The following is a 23484-nucleotide window of genomic DNA, read 5'->3' as shown; positions in this document are numbered from 1 at the left end:
GGTGTCAGGGCTGCAGCCTGTAAAGCTCGGGGCTCATGTTGATCCCTGGAGGGACGACATTTGCCGGATGACATCAGCAGTAAACATGACTTCATGCTAAATTAGTCGGGGATTTTCAGCCCCTCGTGTGGACAGCACCACCCGTTGGGCTCTGTCGCCACTGTCGTCTGATTGGTTCTGCCGTCCGACTCACAGGAAGCAGAAAAAAAAAACAACTAAACCATAGCAATCAGTTTCTAATGCAAACACCTTAGCACACTTGAAATAAGATAAAAGTAACTGACAAGGAACGTTTCAGCTGGAAATAGAAACTTGTTTTAAGTCAATGAAAAAGTACTAGGCCAATTATTTCACCTAAAGAAGACATTTCTCCTTTAAGTGAAATGATCTGCCGTTAGAACTATTATTATTGATCGATATTTAGGACTTATTGACTCAAAATAAGCTCCTCTCTCTCTCTCTCTCTCTCTCTCTCTATATATATATATATATATATATATATATATATATATATATATATATATATATTGTAAGTTATGTCAAGTGTGCTAAGATATTTGCACATGAAATAAGATGAAAATACTTGGTAAGATTTAGTGCTTTTGCTTTTTAACCAGGAACCTCTAAAGGTTCAGAGCATCAACATAAAACCTCAATTCTTTACTGTCTTCTGATAAGATTCATGGCACAACAATCTGATCAGATAGCAACGATAACAAAAAAAAAAAAACAACCAAACAAAATAAACCTTTTTTTTTTAACATATTGATCAAATTAGAAGCCCAAAATATGATTTAAACATTGTGAGTCATAAACAGCGACCTTTACCAAATTCATATAAGAACAACATGGACTCTGAGTGGGCTCAAAAAGCCAGCGTGACTCACCAGAGAGATGCAAAACACCGAACGCTCGGAGATTAACGGGATAATAGGAAGCAGATCCTGGGAGTCGCTCTGGGCCCCGTAGGTACCGTTTGTTACAGCTGGCAGGCAGCGGAGCATTTTATATGTGAACGCCGCATGAATCTGCTTGTCCTAAAACGTCCTACCGTCTCGTTTACCAAAGCGAATCAAATTTAAGAGAGTGTGCTGCCCAGGAGAGCGCAGGCCTGCTCGTAGTCGCCGTTGCACTGGGTCAGGATGTCCTGGACGAAGTCTCTGCTGCAGCCTGGGAAGATGTTCACCAGTTTCATCAGGTTCCAGTCGTGGTCGGCCTGCGGATCTGGAAAACAGACGGTCCGGAGTTATGTGAATCCGGGGTCAGGGCTGGAGATATTTTGTTTTGTTGTTAAAAAAAAACAAAAAAACAATAAAATAAAAAAAGGGTTTTGATAACAGCTTTGTGTGCATGGTCAGAAAAATATGGAAATGCTCTGAAAGATGTTTTACAGTGAAGGATGTGATCCAAAGAGAAAAGTTTAGCTGTATTTTCTGACTATACAGGAATCCGGATGAAATTCTGATCTTACTACAGAAAAGAAAAAATATTAGATTTCTGTTTCCAAATGAATATATTTATGGTTACAGCAGTAACAGGTTTGTCTTTGGCCTTTAGATATCAATCCATCCAGGAAGTTGTGAGGTCATCGTCAGCAAATTTAACGCAGACTTACAATTCTCAATAGTCATTGCAACTTTTACGCAAATCTGACCAATCACCACAGCGTTTTCTATATTTCCTTCTTTTCTGACCAATCACTGCAACTCAGCTGAATTTCGACCAATTAGCTTCCTTCTAATTTAACTTCCTGTTTCACGACGCCTATTGAAAGTTGAACCTGAAACATGCTTAGGTTTGACGCTAAACTGTAACAGTAGCATTTTTTTTTTTACATTTTGAGATGTTCCGTAGGATTTGCTTGTCCGTTGTAAACAATTCATGTTAACTTGAAATCTCGATTTTTTCCTCTGACAAATCCTCCGGACGAGATTTGATTTGCATCAAGGTTCTAATTCAAGAAGAACCCTTCTTCTTTGAACACTAACTACGTTAAAATCCTGTATTTTATGTATTTTGAAGGTCCTGTGCAACAATTTTACCTTTTTTTGAAAGACAAAAATAAAGCTTAAAAAAACAACCTTTTGCAACTTTGAACGCAAAAGGTCATATTAGGTCATAACAGACACAATAAAACACGGTAACATCCTGCAGGGACTTTTATGTTTATGTTGTGATGCAGAATAAGAGCAAGAGAAAACCGCAGAGCTTTCCAGGTCAGTCACCTAAAAAGCTGTTTAAAACCTGAATTTACCTTCATACTGCTAAACAGCTCTTGATTATTTTTAACCCCTTTGAACTTAACGCAACTTTTTCACTTGATATACTTGAACTGAGCTCAGCTCAGCCTGACAAAATTCAACAACATTTTATACAAATGTGAAATAATATGTTGCAGAGTGGTGATATTGACCTGTGAGGGCAGAATCTGGCTTTCTGTGCGTTGGGTATTTTAACCTGTACATATAAAGAACCACGGTGAGAGTAGTATCACTTCAGCCTTTACAAAGGGAGAAGAGTCTCAGTCCAACGTGTCCCCCTGCAGCAGCCTGGTTTTATTGACAGCGGGGTGGGGCTTGGTCATAAAACAGAAACTTAAAAGATAAGGAGCTGAGGGGTTTCTCTGAACTGGCCCGAACCGGTTTCTCCAAGAACAGCATGGTCCACCTCACCCTGTTTCCAGCTTAGAGTAGAGAGACAAATTTATTCATGAGATAACTATTTGCAAAACTCTGACAGTGTGTGTGTCAAACATATTCACAGCTAGTAAAGTTTTACACGTTTCTCACATTAGAACCAAATATTTTACTGAGATTTAATGTCATACAAAGGAGCACATAATTAGCCAGTGAAAGGAAAAATAACGGTGATGACAAGTGAACAAACTAAGAACCAGTCAGACAGGTGAAGTTAAGGAGAAATTTAAAACACAAGAGCAAGAACTAAACATCTTCATCTCCAGAAGCAGCTACCTGATAATGTGGGATGTGCAGCAGCTGCAGCTGCAGCTGCTTATTTACTCAAAATGATCATTTGGAAATTTGTTTCTTGTTACGTGACGCTTCCTTGTTTAATTAACAGAGTCAGAAACAGATGTGAGGGAGCTGCTTCCTGTCAGCAGCCAACTGAACTATAAACACAAACCGAGTCGTCTTCTTCGCTCTGTGTGAACTGAACTTTGCGCTGCTTCGGCGACAGGTTAGTGCCGAGCGGAAAAACGCAGACTTCATGTTGGTGAAAGTCGGGTCGGATCTGGCGGACGCATTCCGTCATGGATAGAGGATGTTGTGGGATTGTGACAAGCAGAACTGCGGCCACAATGGCGGCGCTGAGGTTGAAGGTTTCGCTATATTCCAGGAGATTTTGGCTTTGACCGTGGACCAGTGAAGCCGTCCTGACTTTGCTACGTTATTTCAGTAAATACTGACAATGCAGAGGCAGGACGAGATGCATTAAGTCTGGGATTCATCTATCAAATGACATGAAATAAGTAAAAAAGAATCTTCTCTCTGTGTTGGACATGGTGGCGGGATTTCTGAGGAATAATGAATCACAGCGATTCATTTCTGTGTAAATCCTGTTATTACACCTGGTGCTGTCGGTACGATTCGACTGGCTGCTCCACTGGCTGCTGACGTTTTGTTCTGTGATCTTAATTTGAAAAAATAAATAAATAAAAAATGCAATTATCAGCTCCCGGTGAGTTTGCTGCGACGAAGCATCAAACTGTTTCGTAGATAAAGAAAAAAGAAAAGGAGCAAGTGCCAGGAAAGCTCTGAAAGTTTTAGATTAATCTCAGAACTTTTCTAGAAAAAGACTTGGGAATTTCTAAATGTGAAAAATCCAATAATTAGCAAGAAAAAATGTTTGAGCTTAATCTTAGACATTTTCCAGAAAAAAAATCAGGGAAATTTCAAGAGTAAATAAAATGTCGACTTTGAAACTCATAAATGTCCTTGCAATTTTTTTTGAAAATTTCTGAAATTATTATTATTATTTTTTTTATTTTGTTTCTTGTAAAAATTATTTTTTCCCCTTTCTACGATGACCCTGATACAACGTCGTAGCTCCATGTCTTATCTAATTAGATCCTATCTAGACCCTTAGACCATGTTATTGTACTGAATTACAATAACATAATTGTAGTTAAGTGTTGCCATAGATTCTAGGACAAACACTAAAAACTAGCACACACTAAATAGAATCACAGTCGTTACAAATCATTTTTGATTTTCTAAACCTCAGTCACTCACACCAGAGTCACACAGCCGTCCCAGCTGTTCATACACAGATCCGTTTTGCTGATGGCTGCAGGCGGAAGCAGCGCTCAGTTAGAACAACAGTGTGTTTTTGTTCCTGAAGTACGAGCCGCAGGTGATCTGGAGGATCAGGTGTCATTTTCAGCTACAGGAGGCGCATTTTAATATGTTGGGATGGTTGCATGCCAACTCTGTCATTCCAATGCAGCTTCCAAGAAAATGTTGGGCTCTGTGACAGAAACCTGAAGTCTGAGTGTTGATGCTATTTCTGTTCGTATCACAGCAAGTGAGGGAGATTAAATTAAAGTGTCGCCTTTAGCTCAGATCTTTTTGTTTTTAAAAGGAGACAGAAAAAAAAAAAACCCTCCCTCACACAAACAGTCACTCTTCCAGAGTCCCACAAACTGCAAGTGTCTGCAAGATTTAAGAGCTGAGAGGAACAGATAGACGAGATGCCACTCATTAGTTCCTCCTGGCAAGTTTCACAATGTTTGATTTATTGCAGACTAAACAGATAAACTCACACACTATATGAGTTAGTCAACTCCTGTCACATACCTGATTTAGGTTTGGTTAACCAGCGCACAGTCAAAACTTAAAAAAAAAAAAAAACGGGGCGTGAGAAAGAGTAGATTGCCGGCTGCCCACACGCGTCATTTCAGCTCACCAGTTTCCTCCGTCCAGTCGGAGCAGCGGCGCTCTGGACTGGGCTCCGGGTGAGTCAGGCTGACGCGCCCGGCTGCGGCGTGTCGCCTGTGATCGTCAGGGGCCAAACGTGGTCGCTCTTCCTCCCGGCCGGTGCGGCTGCTCGCCTCGACCTCCGACCCCCTGGCGTTACATTCCAGCTTATCGAGAAAGGCTTGGTTCACCCTGTCGAAACACACGGGGAGCAGTTTAAAAAAAGAAAAAGATGTTTCAGACAAATTACAGGAGGGCTCCGAAACACAGAGAGCTTCCAGTGTTTGAACCTGATGGTGAGGTTGTTAAACAGCCTGCAGACACTCAACGTCCACTGACTCAGCCAACAAGCAGTCCGACTAACTGTTCATCTTATTTAGCACTTGGTTTGACTTTATTCTTTATATGGGAATTATTAGGTGCCTGCCAGGCACATTTTACAGCACAATCTAGTAACTATGTTACCTTCGGTTGATGTAAAAATGCTGTGTCTATCAGAATTCAGTTTATTGCCATCTTTCATGAAAGGAAGCACAGCTAAATTTTAAAAATAGCGATTGTAGACTATAAGTGCTATTTTATTTTATTCAAGTCAAATAAATGAATAAAATAATAATAAATAAATTTATCTCAATAAATATAAAAATAAATATGTTAGGGACACAAAAATAACTGGGATGCTGAGGAAAAATAAATAAATACATAAATAAATAAAGATCAGGTTTTAGATGGATTAGCTGTGTTCAGGGTAACAACAGCTCTTGGGTGGAAACTAGTTTTTAGTCTGTTCTTGACTTTATTGCGCTTCAAATGACTAGTAATTTGTAATTTAACACCTTGAAATTGGGCCTCTGTCTCTTTAAGAAGCTCCTGCTCTTTCTGAAACTCCGCCTTCAAGAAGTCATCACAAAATGGCTCCTCTATTATCCCTTTAACGACGTTTTTTCCAGCGTTGCACTGAGAAGTAGCTCCTATAATGAGCTCAGCTGATGCTCAGTTCCACCAGGTGTTTGCTAGTTGCTGCTGGCTAGTCTGAAGGAGTTGAGAGGGGCAGTTTCAGGGAAGGGCTGTGCTGCAGGAAAGAAGCTTGGAAATTTGGAAATTGCAGCTATGAGGAGTTTTGTCCTCGAAGGCGGGGCTAAGTCCACCCAGGCGTTTTGCACAGCTGAATGATTGCCATGGAGATGAAAGGATTTCTCAAACATGCATAAAAAATCAAGGGAACACTCCAAATATATTCTGGGTGAAGGAATAAAATTTAAAAACATGATTTACAGTTCAGAACAGTTGATTTTACAAAATACTGCCCTTTAAAATTTAAATCCACTTTGTCCTCAAGTTCTCCAGAACTACTGATTTCCTCCATGTTATAAATGAGTAAACAAATCACACTTTGTGATATCATGTTATGTGCATACAAGTCTTATCCAAACAGGATCTGATTTCTTAAACTTAAAAGGAACAAACATGAATTATTTCTACTATTGTGGCTATTACTAAAAATTGACCTGCTAAATCTAGGAATTTCCAAATGATTGTTGCATGAACATTTTTTTTTTTAATCTGTTCTGTTCATAAAAAAAGAGACGTTTAACAAGCTGACACTAGTTTGTTGATTAGTCAGGCTGTCTGCACTGTGAGCTACCGTGCAGTCAGCTGGTATCTTATCTTCTTCTGGGGTTTTGTTCTCTTCTGAGTGCTGCCAGGCAACGAGTCGATGCAATCTGCTGGGTCTCTTTAGATAGAAAACTTTTTAAGCTAATGTGAATAATGAACTGATGTTAATGCACTGGCTGATAACTAGGATCAACAGGAACCCGTGTGTGACTATATGAAGAAACTGATCCGAATCCAGTGACAGGTGCCAATCCTCCCTTTGCTTCCGTATCTCAACTCTCTGGTTTTCACTACGCAGAACTCGTCTCTCTTCAAAGAGAAAGTGAAGTAAGGACAAGAGAAAGTGCTGGGTTTGGTTCTCTGTACCTCCTGTGTTCCAGCTGCAGCTCTTCCATACTTCTTGTCTGTTTTTCTGTCTCCTGGTCGCCCACTTTGTTCTGAAAGAAGAAAAACGTCTTTTAAGAACTGAATAGCAAGCAATGCAACAAAATCACACAAAACTCTTGAAAAATATTTGAAAAATATATTTTATAGGATATAGTGTCTTTGAGTAGCCGAGTGACTCTTGCACACATACGAAATGGCTCGGCGTTCTGATAAGCCTGAGAGCACAGAGAAAACCAAACAATAATACATGATATAAAGTGTCAAAGTTGCAATATTGTTTTTTAAAAACAATATCTTTTTCCGACATTTGCTAAAATGGCCACTATGTCGTGACAATGTAATGTAAGACCGTGTTAAAATCATTAATAAGCAGTCAAAAAATGGAGCTTAATGCTTCCTCCCTCTACTAACTGCAGAAATATACCGCTGTGTCAGAAACAACCAATCAGAGCCAGGAGGAGGGTCTTAGCGCTGTCAATCACTCTCGTGATCACCCCTCATGCTTCCTCTTTGCTAAGCTACAAATGATTCACCACAACATATGCTAATGCTAGTTAGCATAGCCACCGATGACAGTGAAGAAAGTTTTTTCTGTAACAGTAAGTTGTTTTTGCGCTATTAGCACCTCGAGAAACTTACAGGAGGATGATTGACAACACTAAGACCCTCCTCCTGGCTCTGATTGGCTGTTTTTGCAGCCCGCAATAGCAGCACTGGGAGACGGTGGAGGAGCTCCACCTTTTCACAGTTTATCTCATATCAAACTGTCACAACATGGTGTCAGTTTTATTAGATATGGGAAAAAAATGATTTTTTTTTATAGAAATTACATACTGCAAATGTAATCTACTTCTAAAATCAGGAGTAGATGGTTTAAGTTGTTGGAGAAATCAAGCATGTAAGCAAGGGTGCAGAGGTTAATCAGGCTGAAACAAGCAGCAGCGCACTGCATGCTGCGCTTCCTATCAGTCACACAACCCAGAGGACTTGCCCTTGACTGACCTTGAGGTTACAACAAGCAACAAGATGGAGCTGGAAGCAAAAACTACAAACAGGAGGGGTGACAGTGCTCACTTAAATGGTGGTTTTAAAAATAAAAGCAGTAATATCGTAGTATGTCGAGTTTACTTTGGGCTCCGGCCTGTAATTGAAGTTAATTAGTCCGGTCGGATCGGGTTCTGACACTGCCAACGGGCTCAGGTTGGACTTTTTAAGGCTGATCTGAATTCCAGGTCAAAGGTTATACTGCCAGGACTAACAAACAACACCCGGGAGAGAGAGGAACGTCTTCATTTTATATAGTCATTACACTAAGGCACATAAAACACAAAGAGAGGGTCAACTACTTTACAAATAAGAATTGGATAAAACTAAAAATTACTCCATAAATGTACAACATTACTAGTTGAGTCGTTCAGATACACAAAATAAACTTTTTTTTCTCCTGCTGTTTCACCAGGAAAGCTGATTGGTCAGTGAGGGCAAGGCTAGTGCAGTCCACCGGTGGGATCAGAGCTCAGCATTACCTCCCCCTCAAACACACACACACACACACACGCGCCTACATGCACACAACTAGAAGATATAAAGGGGGAGATCTGTCTGCATGCTGGAGCCAGTACTGAAAGAACAACAGATCTGGGGTCCGGGTCGGAACCACATCAGATACACCGAGCAGCGACCACAAGCTTTCATCCCCCAATCTGACAGAACTGTGGGCTGGGAGAGGAAAGACGAGAGGGAAAAGTGCAGAACAGAGAGATGAGGGGAGGGGAGGGGAGGGGAGAGGAGGGGAGGGGAGGGGAGGAGAGGAGAGGAGAGGAGAGGAGAGGAGAGGAGAGGAGAGGAGAGGAGAGGAGAGGAGAGGAGAGGAGAGGAGAGGAGAGGAGAGGAGAGGAGAGGAGGCCGAATTGAACCTTTTGTTGGTTTAATTATGTCGACTGTTTTGTCTTTCACCACAAAACTAAGACTTTTCATTAATAAAAGAGTTTGACCCCAGGTGTCTCTACACTGTAAAACCTGACAATTCAAGTGGTTTGAGTTCAACTGAATCCACCTTAAACTGTTTGAGTTTATTAACCTAAACAAATCTTAATGCCACATTTAATCAATTTTAAGTAAGATTTTTTTGTAAATGCTTTGACTAATATGAAGTTGTATTTTAGTCCTGTTTTTACTTTTATGGTTGAGTTTGCTTTTAGTTATTTTTCTTCCATTATCATCTATATTGTATTTAAGTTGTCAGTGTGTTGCTGCCCGTCTTGGCCAGGTCTTTCTTGAAAAAGACATTTTTAATCTCAATGAGACATGCCTGGGTAAACAAAGGTACATACATACAAATATATTCTAAGGTTAATAGTACCATTTCATTCAGTATTACTTTTATTTTTTTCCATTTTTTTCTCCGAAGAGTTTTTGCGGCGCTAGTGGCTCGTATTTTTTGCGACAGTAGGCAGACAGGAAGGAGGGCAAGGAGAGGGGAGAAGACATGCGGTAAAGGTCGCCGGGACCGGGAGTCGAACCCGCGACGTCCGCGTCGAGGACTAAGGCCTCCAAACGTGGGGCGTGCAGCACACCCCACTCATATGTATTATTACTTCTAATTAATTTAAAACATATTGGTTAATCCAAACTTCTGCAACTTAAGTGGCAAAATGGATTTTAAAAAGGTGAAACATGGGCACCACAAAATGCTGCAAAATGCAATAACAAACAGCCCAAACAATCACTGAGATAATGGACGATGCTCAACAGAGCTTTCAATTTTTGATATAAAGTCAACTTCAATGAAAAGAAGTCAATGAAACAAACTTAAATTATTCACTTAAAATACCTTTAGGTTCACTGAAATCAGCTGAGTTGTTACCTCAAAAATTCATTTCAGAGTGACCACAACTTTTCCTAACTTTAAGTCATTTAAACTTCTGCCATTAAGATGTACTGTTAGGTTTTACAGTGTATCTCAATGCGCTAACTTGTCAACTTGAATGGCTTGTTTTCAGGTCGGAGGGAGGTCGACGACGAAGTCAGGATAACCAGGAATGTCACGAGCCAAGAAAGACACCACTCTCAAGCTCCTGCAGGCGTTGCTAGGTAACGCCCGCCTGTCATGGATAGAGTTGTCAGTCGGTACGGAGCGCTGCCGGCATGTCCTCGGGCCGCTTCGTGCTCGGCGGCAGTGAAACGGAGGGGCCGTGTGGAGGAGGAGTGTGAGACCTGATGACAGGAATTATCAACACTTTCCAATAAACGGAGCTGTGAATGACAGAGACCCTTCACAAACACAGGCTGACATGATTTAAACCATCTTCTCTCACACTGTTGAATAAAATAGAAGCCTTTTTAAAATGTCATTCTTTAAAACAGATGTTGTTTATAATGTTGTTCTAAAAAAAAAAATCACAACAATTATGCAGTTTAGAACTGTTCTCAGGAGCGAAGGACTGGGGCGGGGCGACATGGAGGGAAAACATATCACAGTATGAGGGTTTCATATCAGTCGATATTGATATTTATATATGTTTATATATTTATCAAACTGGTGACAGTATTTATCCACAGTTTAGTTTCTAGCTGTTCTCATTTTCTCCTTTTACTCCACGCCGTTTTTTAAGCAGTCACGAGGCAAGGTGGAGAAACATGAAACTGCTGCTGTACAGGTTACTCAATGGGTTGTTGCTAGGTAACCAATGAGTGAGTGAGTTAGTTGATGCCACCAGCCTAGCTTAGCTGATCATGAGAGGTTGAGTGGCTAAAGCCTTTCCTCTGCCTACGTCCCCCAGAATGCTGTGCAGTTTTGGACCAAAGTTCAGTGAAATTATTGAACATTCTATTGGACGTATTTTATATTGATATTTATCTCAATGCATACTGTTATTGATTGATCACCCAGCTCTACATTGGACTGAGAAGTAGTTTGTATGATGAGCTCAGCAGACACGCAGTTCCAGCAGATGTTTGCTAACTGCTGCTGCTGCTAGTCTGGAGGAGCTGTGGGGGGGCTGCAGCTCCAAGGATACAGGATTGTGGAAATAGGCGGCACTTTGTATGAGGTGGCGTTAAGGCACTCCTGAATGGTTGCCACGGGAGATTCAAGGATTCTTCAGACATACATGAAAGAATTCAAGCAACTCCAAGATGATTTTGATGAGGAAGTAAAATTATAACATGATTTAAAGCTAGAAAACAGGTCAGTTGGGCATAATATCCCCGCTTAAATGAAATTTCATTTTTTATTTTCACCAAAGTGACCGGAGTCAAACCACATTGAAAAAACTCATCTCTGACTCCAATATGCTTAACATTGGGATGCCTCCAGGATGTGTACTCAGCCCACTGGTGTTCCTTATGTTAACATGTGTAGACCCAAAACTAATCAATACATTCACAGATGATGCATTTGAGTAAAGCAGTCTCAACATAGAAAAAAAAATACAAAGGAAATGGTCAATGGAGGTTGTAACCAGAGATACTTCGTAGCCTTAGAGAACCAATTAATTGAATTAATCAACTGATTAATTGAATGAGTTTGATGAGCTAATTGAATAAATAAAACGGGTCATAACAGTAGAGAAATCACGTTCAGAGGAAACTGAAGCAAACATGACCTCCTACCAGCACCTCAACTTTCATTTTCTTGTACTTTAATCTTCTTTACTATGACTGTGCCAATAAGTTTCATCTGACATGAATCCGTTTAGGACTCGTGTAGTGAACGCCTATTAACCGGGTGTATAAATGTAGTTATTGATTGATTTTATTTATTTAGTCAATCATCAAATAATTTGCTTTGAACAATTCACACCACTCCACCAACTTGAACATTTTGACTGAGAAGGCACAGGCAGAAGCACAAGGCTTATATTTATGCCTGTCCTAAACGTCAAATTCAACTAAACTACCTCTACCCCTCATAGTCACCGGGAGTGAAAAGAAATAATGAAAGCAAACAATGCAGTCGAGGTATTTTCAACAGCTCAGCAGAATTGAGAAGAAGGTTCCACAACACAGGAAGGAGAAAACCCCAAAGTGCAAGTTGACCTCATTAACTGACAAGACGCTGAGCGCTGGTTGAAGAGCCGGGGCTTTTCTGCAGGTACGTTTACCGCTACAGGGTGTTCCACTCATTTATTTTACACACACTGCGCACTTTACTCATGCCGCACTCTAACTCTATCTCCACTCAGTGTGAACTCTGGGAAGTCCCTTGAACTCTGCTAGCACTCTGTTCATTCCCTTGCAGCAAAACCAACACAGAGTGGAAGAGAAGTCCGAGAAATAAAGAGAAGAGGGGGGAAGAAAAGACAGTAATAGGAGCAGACGGAGAGACAACACGGGGCAGTAAGAAGTGGTTTATCTCTCTCCGCTGGACACGATTTCCATGTCCTCCAGCTTTGACCAGGAGATACTGCAGGTTCCCCCAACCTGGCAGATAAGGGACAGGACTTGGTTTCCTCGCAGTCTCAGTCGGCAAAAACGCCGCGCCCAGAAGTATTTACTCAGAAAACAGGCTGCGAAGGCTGATCTATTGGTGTTAAAATCCCACAAAGATTACACGGCCGCAACGCAGCTCAGTTCTGAACCCCGAGGAACACGCTGAACACTTTGGTTTGCTTTCATGTAAATGTCAGTGGCTCACCATGGACGATGTGTGTGCAGCACCGCAGGACAGAGCGGCCTCTCTCTGGAGACTCTGCAGAAAACTGTCATTTTTCCTGCAAAACATGAACACACCAGCCGCCCGATCAGATCAGCTAAACGATTTGTTTCCACAGGGGATTCGTCAGACATGGATCAAAGCAACTCATGACAGCATGAGAAAAACTTAACAAGTGTACATTTTTCATAATATCCTGTCTTTCAAGAAATCTGACTTTTTATTTTCACTAAACACCCGTCTCTGACTCCACTGGGACGCCTCAAGGGTGTGTACTCAGCCCACACTGATTATCTCCAAATACTTCCTGGATCTGTGTGTTCATGTTCCCACAGCATCTCATCTTTACTGATTAGTTTTAATTCTTCACAATCACACCTTTCTCTCTGATCTTAATGTTTGTTATTAACAAAAAGCCAGAAATCTTCTGGCAGGCAGTTTTTCTGGGACCAGAGAGTCCAGCAACTTTAAGCCAATCTTGGCACTTTTTTAAATTTAATAGTACAGAATATTAAATAAATACCTCACAAATTCTGTGTAATAGAATGTCAAAAATTATTAATGTGACAACTGCATAAGTCCCAGTCGAATCATAGTGATAATCAAGGACAGGTTTCTACAATCGAAGACGTTAAAAACATACAAGGCAAGACAAGCATTATGGAATCACTCCTACAGGATGTTCAATCAGGTCTTTAAACTTAGAAAAACAAACAAAACTGACATATTAGAATTTACTTAACAGCTGAAACAATAGCGCTTTTCCAAAAGAAATGTAACTCTATTGTTGTAAATACATGAAGTCAGAGAAGAGTTATGGAATATGAATGATTGATCTCATCTGATCACGTTTAAAATCTGAAGGTGAGAATCCATCCATCCATCCATCCATCCATCCATCCATCCGTCCATCCATCCATCCATCCATCCATCCATCCATCCATCCATCCATCCATCCATCCATCCATCCATCCATCCACGACATACAGAACTAGTAGAGCCCATAGATGAATATTTCTCCATTTAATCAAATTACAGTTACAAACTTTCATGCATTTTATTTTATGATTTAATTTATTTATTCAATTTGTTATTTAATTATTTATTTTATTTTAGTTTTCATGTATTTTTTCTAACAGATTAACAAAGAGTGGTAAATAATTGTGTAGTCAGAAGAAACCAATACTTTCTTTTATTACTAATTACATGTAAAAAGAGTAACATGCATGTGCACTTAGTCCTTTTAACCCTGATGCCCCTAAATGAAATACACGTGTGTAACTAAATCTCATAAATACTGTAATTACATTATTCTGTGAAGGCCTCAGCATTTTCTTTCTCAGAGAATATTAATGAACAAACAGCATCATGAAGACCAAGGAACAGGTCAGAGAGAGAGAAGAAGAAAAGAGGCTGTTAGCTGCGTTTCCACTGACCATATTATTGAGCAAATTTTGAATTCTGAAAATAAATTGACTTAATGGAAACACAACAATTTCCATAAAAATGTTTTTTTTTTTTTTTTGCGTTACGACGAGGTGGAATGGAAACACTTTTCTCACGTAACACGAGTCACGTTATCAACAACTGGATGTTACTACTAGCAGAAACGACAATGAATCCTCCTACCAGGAAGTGGTAGGAGACCAAGGAACAGGTCAGAGAGAAAAAAGAAGAAATTGTGTTTCTTCTTTAACAGAAACACGCCGAATGTGAAATTGTGGTTTTTCGACGTTAGAGGAATACTGACAAAGTCTTGCGTACATTGGTGAAGGAAACACAACCTGAAAATGCCAGGTTTCACAAGCCGCACGGGAAGCAAAACGTACAAAACTAACACTAATACATCAGACTCAACACTTCATCTCTGCTGAAACAAACTTGAGACCGGAGCGGAGGTTCAAAGTGCAGACTGAGCTACAATGTAAAGGCTTACATCAAAGCATGTCTAATTAAACCAAACTACCCCTCATATTTAGGCCTGTCACGATAATAAATTTTGCTGAACAATTAATTGTCTCAAAAATGATTGCGATAAAGTTCAGAGCCACATCTAACTGACAGCCTATGGCATCTGATTTGACTGGGTTTGCACTATTTCCCAGAAAAGAACAGGCTGAAATGTCCGTCTGGACTTGTACAGCAGGAGAGACACAAACCAGAAGATCTGCAGCTGTAACTGCAGTGAAAAGTGATTCTGGGATTGACCCGTGGGCTGGGGAGGTGTACATAGTACAAATGGTACTATTACTACAAAAAAAGTATCTTTCTCCCATCTTACAGGTCTGCTCTGTGCTGTTCTATCACATTAAATCCCGGGGTACACATTGACGGTTGTGGTTTGTGGTGGCGATGTGACGACATTGACTGCGGAGGCTCAGACGACGGAGAGACGATTATGTCACCTGATGCTGACGCAGCATTTATGACTCTCCTTCACAGCAGAGAGGCAAGACACAAACAGACCTGTGAGAACCACGAGAGGGAGATCCTGGCCTGACCTGGTCTGATCCGAGTGGAACCGCTCCCGCCTCCTCTCATCCTCCTGCCGCCTCCTCAGCTCCAGACGCTCAGCCTGAAACACGGCGCAGTCGACAATCAGCACCACAGCGTTATACACAGGCTGCAAAACACTGCAATCCAACGAAAAGTAGAAAATGTGTATTTAATAGATAAAAATGTAAAAACATAAAAACTTACTAAGTGATTGTGGTCTAGTTTCTACTGCAAATATTTTTAATACACTTGAAATAAGACAAAACTAACTTACAAGTCACTTTTTGGCAAGATATGGAAGCTTGTTTGAAGACAATATTTCCTTAATATTGATTAAAAACAAAGTTCTAGTTCCACTGGCAAGTTATTTCACTTATAACCAGATATGTGTCCCATGTTATAAATGAAATAACTGAATTATATAATTGCCATAAATAAGGCTCTTTATACATGAAATATTCTCTTTACTCTTTACTGAGATTTTGAGAGAAAATGCATATATTTATATCACAGCTTTTCATCCAAAAAGAAGCTCTCCTGTTTCTAATCTGTAAATCTTTTTTTTTTTTAAATGCATCACCATGGGATTATTGCATGTCCAGACTGTGGGATCAGTGATGCTGGCGGTCTGAACATCTGGATCATAGAGACGGTAATTCCTGTAAAATCAGGAAGTGGTCTTCCCGAACAGGAAGGCAGCTCAGTGTCCGCCGCCGCCTTGTCCCGTCACGTCCATAATCTGAGATCAGACTGTTTCTCAGCGCGGGTTTATCAGCTGGATTACCGCCGCATTCCAATGGCGCAACGTGGGAGAACGGTCTCTATGGTTACCAGTTTGGTGTCCTACGGTAATCTCCCAGAAACATGTCTGACATTCATTCCTCCGCAGCCCCATCAGTCAGGTGGTTCTTCAACCTGATGCCTCGAGAAACGGAGACGCTTCACCGGCGCTTGTCTCTGCTGACACCTACAGGCCAAACCTGGAAGTTCTCACTTCTCACTATGTTTCACTAAATCACAGCTTTGCATATGATCAAGCAGATGTTTCGCTCTTTTAAAAGAAGAATCGTTTCTCGAGGCGTTGTTGAGTCGTGACATAAATTGTTCAAAAATAAACGAAGACAACAACAAGCAGCTGAAAGTAGCGTTTTGTGAGTCGTGAAGTACTGCAAGATGCAACGTTTCATTTCAGAGAAGAAGACTGCAGGAGGCTGAACACTACAAAACACTAAATCTTACCAAGTATCTCTGGTCCAGTTTCTATTGTAAATACCTTAATACACTTGAAATAAGACAAAACTAACTTACAAGTAACTTTTCATCACAATATAGGAGATTGTTTTAAGTCAATAATTCCTTACATTACTGGTTTTAATGGCAGATTATTTCACTTATCATATGGGAAAAAGGTCTTTTCATAAGTGAAATAATCTGCCAGTGGAACTAGGACTTTTTCATCAATATTAAGGAATAATTGACTTAGAACACGCTTCTGTACCTTGCTGAAAATTACTCTTAAGTTAGTATTTGTCTTATTTCAAGTGAACTAGGACATTTCCACTATAAACCAGACAAAAGACACTCAGTAAAATGTTGTGTTTTTGCAGTGCAGTGTTAACCAGAGTAGTGCCACCAGAGCAGAGCTTGCTCATGATTGGCAGCAGGTGTGGCTGTGGGCGTACACACTATGAGGACAAGAGTTTTGGACGAAGGCATTTGATTTAAAGAAGAACGTCAAGGACGCTGCAGGAGCAACTGCTAAACTTATCTCCTCTGATTGTTCTGGAAAATCACTTGTACAGAAGTAAAAGTGAAACATTGTGATAAAAACCCACATAATAAATTGCGTTTACCCACAATTCCCCCTAATAACACGGTTATGAATACAGATATGACTTTCAGGAGGAACCTCTCCCATTAGTTTGGTGAGGATCTGTGGATTTTCCATCAGGATGGAAACAGTGACACTAATAAAGGTGATAAAAGACGGGAATGCTTGGTCAGGAAACTCCCCACATAACAACCTCCATCACAAACGGCTGTTCAAAAAAAATTGCTGTTTTTGTTGGTCAAAGAAATGGAAATGTGAAAAATAAAAACCAACCCAGCAGTCCTTCAGATTGTGACATATCAGACATTTTTACTGTAGAAATGATTCTGATTTTGCACGTCTGGACTCACCTTCTCCCTCTGTGTGGCCTTCATCTTCTGCCACTCTTCCTCCTCCTCTTGTCTCTTCTTCTTTTCCATCTCCTCCTTTTTAAGCTTGAAAAAAAAAGAACTAATACGTAAAAGGTCAGATAAGATAATCACATTTAATCACATTGCTTAAGCACGCTCTGACACAACATTTCAAAACCTATTTAATCAGCTGCTCTGTCTCTGATTTGGGAATTATGAAACAGGGCTCCACAGAATTGCTACAAATATTTGATAGGTGAAAAAACAAACAAAGAAAAACCCCTGATTAGGATGTGTCCAAGTGCCAGTAAAAGTATTCACATCCCTGTTTGCAACATGACTAAATGATGTAACCTCAAATTTGAAAGATCTTCCATTAGGGTTGGGTGTGACGCGCCAAGGCAAGTTAGTCCGTAAATGTAAAATGAATTGAAATAATATATATAATAAACTGGAAGTAAAATCTGAAAATCAGTTTGTCATCAGTTCCTATTACCAAATACTTCATCCCATCTGATGGTACATTGTGCAGAAGCATCTTATGGCGTTCATGTTGCCCACAGCAGGCGAATTTGACCCAAATTCGATTTTTTTTTGGCCCTGTCCAACATTTTCAAAGACATAATTCTGTTCTTTTTTCCCCCCTCCCAAAAAATCTGATGTGTGTCACACTTCCACATGTGGAACTAAATTATATCCGGTAGTTTTCAAAGTGTCTGCCGTCTGAACGCTGCCTGGATCCTACATGTCGAAACAATACACCGCAAAAACACAAAATCTTACCAGGTAATTTGTGTCTAGTTTCTAGCGAAAATATTTTATTACACTTGAAACAAGACAAAACTAACTTATAAGTAACTTTTCAGAAAGATATCTTGTTTTATGTAAATCATTCCTCGATATTGATGAAAACAGTACAAGCTCTCTGGCAGATAAAATTATTTACAACAAGACAATTTCCCCTTGTTAAAAGTGATTTAATCTGCCAATAAGACAAGCATTTTTTTCATTGATACCAAGTAAATATTTACATAAAACGAGCTCCTATACAGCTCTGGAATAGAATGAAGAGTCCACCGAACTGAACCCCATAGAAAACCTCCTGGTTATTCTACCAAATATTGATTTCTAAACTCTTCCTGTGTTAAAACATTAATATTGTTTCTAAATGAATATGAACTTGATTTCTTTGCATTGTTTGAGGTCTGGAAGCACTGCATCGCTTTAGTTATTTTGACTATTTCTCATTTTCTGCAAATAAATACTGAGATTTTTGCTCGGAATTTCAGAGACATGTTGTCAGTAGTTCATACAATAAAAGAAAAATGTTCATTTTACTCAAACAGATAGTAAAATCAAAGAAACCGATCATTTTAAGTGGTCTCTTAATTTTTTTTTTTTTTTGCTGAAAAGTGACTTATAAGTTAGTGTTGTCTTATTTCAAGTGAATCTGAAATATTTGCACTGGAGAAATACTTGGTAAAATTGTGTGGTTTTACAGTGTAGTTCCACTGACAGACTATTTCTCTGATAGCAAGACATTTTTCCATGTCATAAGTGAAACGATCTGCAAGTGGAATCAGTGCTTTTTCATCAGTGTCGAGGAATTCTTGATTTAAAACGGGAAACAGTAACTAGACCAAAAATACTTGGTAAGATTTTCCCTTTTTACAGTGTATGAGGGAAGATAAAGTACCTTCTTCTGCAGACTGGAGGTTCTCTGGTTGGTAAACTGCCTCTGCCTGGCCTCGGCTACAGTTACATCCCCTCCACCTGGATGGATCAACAGATATCAGCGACTATAAAGTGCCGATAAACCCAGTGATCCCCAGAATGTAACGAGGCTGATCACAGCGATTACCCAGCCTTTCTGGAGCGAGGTGCAGCGGACCGGGCCTGTGTGCCTCCCTGTATCTCTGCAGATCCTCCATTTCCTTCTGAGCCACTGCAGAGGAATTCCACATCAATCACCGGAAGCAAATTTGCCAAACGTTTATGAAGATCAAACCAGATTTAGGCGGATCATTACTTTCTTTGTTCTTGCTCCGGCGGGTCTGGTTGGGCGGAATGACGGTGAACACTCCTGAGCTGAGACACAAAGAGCTGGTTAGGGACGAGAACGCCGACTCTAATCCGGCATTCAGACAAAGTTTGAACAGGTGCTGCAGCATCAAAACACGATTTCACATTTGAGACATGTGACTCGCTCCCTACTGAAGATATAATGAAAGCAACACATTTATGCTATTTGTCCTTTGTCTAAATGAACTTAATAATTCACACACCATTCTGATATTTGCCATCTGCAACATTCAAGAAGTTCTGTTAAGGACATTAAGTAATCTTGGGCTTCAGTGGTTTTAGTCTCGTTCCTAGTGATGATGATGATGATGATGATGATGGGGCTAAGTAAATAAAATAATTAACATGTTTTTGATTTTGTTGGAATTCTTACAACTGTGTATCAGGGTCATTGGAGACAGAAAAAGAGGGGAAATAGGAGAAAAACATAAAAATGTCTGAGTTTCAAAAAGTCAAATTTTTTTTGACCTTTTGAAACTCAGAATTTGCCATGTGGTTTTCTTTTTTCTAAAAAAAAAAAGTTTCAGAGATTAATCTCAAAATTTCTGAGTTTTTTGGTGGAAATTCACTCCTTTTGTTCTTTGTTTTTTCTCCGTCTCTCGTAAATTCAAATGCCTGAGTACTAAACTTAACATCCATCCACTCGCCCCAACATGCTTGTACCCTCAGAGCGTCGACACTTCAAAGTTCTTGGACAAAACAGATGAAAACTCAGATTCCAAAAGAAAATGACATGAAAAAGTGAATGAAGTGAAAATATGGTGTGAGATTTTAAAATGCAGCGCTGCTTTTAAAATGTAAATATAAATGTTGGATATGTTTTAGTTTCCAACACTTTGACTTCACTGCAAAAACACAAAAATCCTACCAAGTATTTGGCCTAGTTTCTAGTACAAATATCTTATTATTATACTTGAAATAAGACAAAACTAACTGATAAGGGACTTTTCAGTAAGATATGGTTTTATATGATCAATTACCCCTTAATATTGATATAATATTGATTGTACTAGTTCCACTGGCAGTTTTTTTTTCTACTATTACATTGAAGAAATGAAATAATCTACCAGTGGAATTAGTACTTTCATATCAATATAAAAAAAATTAAGCTCCTATATCTTCTTGAAAAGTTACTTGTAAGTTAGTTGTCTCATTTCAAATGTACTAAGATATTTGGACGATAAACTTGACCAAAAATACTTGGTAAGATGTTGTGTTTTTGCAGTGTTGTTCTCTGAAGTGAAGCTGCAGAGAAAGATGAAATGTTTGGTTTTCTTTTTCTTCCTGACTCTCAGAAAATCCTGCTCCTCTGGCCTGGAACAGAAACACTCGGTGAACTCATCCAGGATCATTTTAACAGAAACCATCCAACTTTACCCCAAAGTGTGATTTCTGTTTCTTCTGACCGTCTGTCCACGTTCCAGGGAATCTGCTGGAGAAGTGTTTTGGGGCGATTTTGTTGATAATTTAACAGAAAGGGAAATGCCAACAATCAGAAACCTCCGCCCAGGAAGAAAAGCAGGCTGATGACTGTGGTCAGGGTGTTTAAAATGAAGTCGATTTCTCTGTGGAACGCAGCCATTAGTGGCTTGTTGTCAGCTCCCTCAGCGTCCGGAGAGTTTTCACATGGAAAAGCTTTAAACCTCTGTCATGTTTGTGTTAGGTGAGTATTTATAGGCCGCAGAAGGCCAGCGCAGGTCACAATCTGAGGCCAACCTTTTTCGAAAAACACAAACGTAAAAATTTAAAAAAAAGAGGGAAAAACCAACAAATCAATCTGAATATGTAAATAAAAGGCTATCAAGTGTGTTTGCCTTTTTAAAAGGCAGATTTCTCTGGGCGCTCAACTGCTTTTCATTTTGGTCAAGAACAATTTTTTTTTAGTCTATGACCAAAAAAAGAGACATAAGTGGCTCTTTCTTTGAAAGATTTTCTTTATTTTGCCAAGTTTGAAGAACGAGTTTGCAAATAAAACTATTGAATGTCTGTGGTTCTCTACATGATTTATTTTTAATACAAACCAAAAACAGAGTTGAGGAATTCCATGAAAAAAAAGCACAATTTGTCTCCCTCTAGTTGTATTTCATAAAATAGATCACCAAAAATGTTTTATAAACAGCTTTATACGTATGTACGTTAAAATATTTCATTTTATGTAGCTTAAGAAACTTGAGAGCAATTTTATTCTATTATGAGAAATAACAGAGTTTTCAGTTCATAGCGCCTATTTAGAAATGTCTCCTTGATGCATTTTAAAAAAAATTTTTAGAAAAATAACTGTTAGTTGAGTTTATTAGTGGCCTGATAGACAACTAATTCAGTGGTCTATCTGGGCACTGAATTAGATCTCAACTCCTCCATTAAACTAAATGTTTGATGAAAAATGACAACGCTGTCACGTATTGATGGATTTCAGGCTATGAAATTGTAAAAATGTGAGATTTATTTTTGCGATTTTCACTTTTAATATAATAGGATAAGTGTGGGGGACATTTGATTAACATATAATTATTACCTTCTTTAGAAACACACTCTATAATCATAGTTAAGGAGCCCCAATAGAGTCAGTGACCACATGTGGAAATAATAACATGTAATAATGGAAACATAATCCGTAAGATGGAAAAATATGGTTTTATTACTGATGGTTAACTTTGTCCTGCAATTTGGTAAATAAATAAGTAAAAACTTTTTGGAAATATCAAAGCTCAAGTTGGAATATCGCCTTGTAGCGCAGTTGATCTGAGTCACGCCACCCGCTAGGTTTTACGTAGCGCAATACAAAACCCCTCTGAAATCAAGGTTAGCTTTCGAATACGTCCCGTCTTCTGTTAAAAGCATCCAGTAAACGCTTCAGTGTCTAAATTAGACTTATTTAGCTAAAGATGCTATTTTTTGTCCTTGCTAAACCCAGTCATCCAGCGTTTGGGAGGAGACTGGGATTTACCACACACCCTGAAGGCAACGTTTCTAACTGAACCTGAAACGAAACTGAAAGTAAGTTTAGGAAAACATAACTTTCAGTAGGATCTATTTTCATTTAGCACAAAAAAACCCAACAACCCCTATACGTAAACAGACATAGAAACGACATCCTTTACATTTCTTCCTTTAGTTTTTGAATATCAATCACCATCTGGGAGTCACTTGTTCTTATTAGTTGAAGGCGTTTTTACTCACTACTGTGGCTGTCGGTCTGCCCCAGGCTCCCTCCCCACCGCGGGGGTTTGTCCGTCCACCTGCCGGGCCTGCGGCTCCTCTCCGGACTCTCCCGCCGCGCTCTGCCTCGGGTAGTTTCTCCCTCTGGAGTTCACTTGGTTGGGTTGAGGGTCCATGATGCGGCGGGCAGCGGCAGGTTCAGAGACGGTGTGTGAGAATGAGGCGGATCCTACCCTGCGGTCCGGCTGCTCTATGCTTACAGTAGTTATTCTGTTCTAAGAAAGACTCAGTGCTGTTATCATCTGCTGTCAGCTGTTTACTGTCAAAAACACGAGGGGAGGCTTTTCCTGCCACAGCGCCCTCTGCTGGACAAACACAGGCTCTTCGGTTCATATTGTTTTCAGTTTCGGCTTCAGTTTTTTATATGGTCGCAATTTTCGAGCATGTTAAGATTATTGTAGTACAAGAAAATATGTCTTTTACATTCCTTGCTCATGTGCGTGATTTTGTACTTTTATCATGTTCGAAATAAAAAAAATGATTACGTTTATTAGAAATTAGAAAATGCAAAGGAAATGTGATTCAGTAAAACTTATTAAAAACTAACATAATCATGTCAACTTTCACATTATTACGCTGTGATAAAACTGAGCACAGAATACTTCCTGTCAATCAGCGGTGTTCATCGACAATTAGGTTTGCCAGCTCAAGTGTTTGGTATACATTTATTTATTTATTTTTTGAAAAGGCAATTAAAAATACTTACGGTGTAACATAATGTATTTTTCTTTTATCATCTATGTTTTTTTTTTCCATGTAGTTTATTTTGATTCTAACTTGGACCATAAACATTCAATACCTTTTCCTGAAAAGTATTTCTTGATGGATGGATCATCACTTTACTAAAGTATTGTCTAAGTAAAGCAAGAGCGAGCCACATCCTGTTGTTGTTGTTGCTGAATAATCAAA

At 39.5% G+C, this 23484-nt stretch overlaps 1 protein-coding gene across 1 annotated transcript; it reads right to left on the bottom strand.

Annotated features, from left to right (window-relative positions):
* Window positions 1-543: 543 nt before the first annotated feature.
* On the bottom strand, window positions 544-22857 carry epsti1 (epithelial stromal interaction 1). The gene is made up of 10 exons (XM_023336239.1): window positions 22537-22857; window positions 19304-19362; window positions 19136-19219; window positions 18971-19047; window positions 17275-17358; window positions 15099-15172; window positions 12580-12655; window positions 6921-6991; window positions 4927-5129; window positions 544-1224 (listed from the first exon to the last, which is right to left on the bottom strand). Exons 1-10 carry the CDS (start codon window positions 22689-22691, stop codon window positions 1079-1081), a joined length of 1029 nt encoding a protein of 342 aa, XP_023192007.1. The 5' UTR covers window positions 22692-22857; the 3' UTR covers window positions 544-1078.
* Window positions 22858-23484: the final 627 nt, after the last annotated feature.

This window comes from Xiphophorus maculatus, chromosome 7, assembly GCF_002775205.1.
Source record: "Xiphophorus maculatus strain JP 163 A chromosome 7, X_maculatus-5.0-male, whole genome shotgun sequence".
NCBI lineage: Eukaryota > Metazoa > Chordata > Actinopteri > Cyprinodontiformes > Poeciliidae > Xiphophorus > Xiphophorus maculatus.
This window is presented reverse-complemented; position numbering and strand designations above follow the sequence as displayed.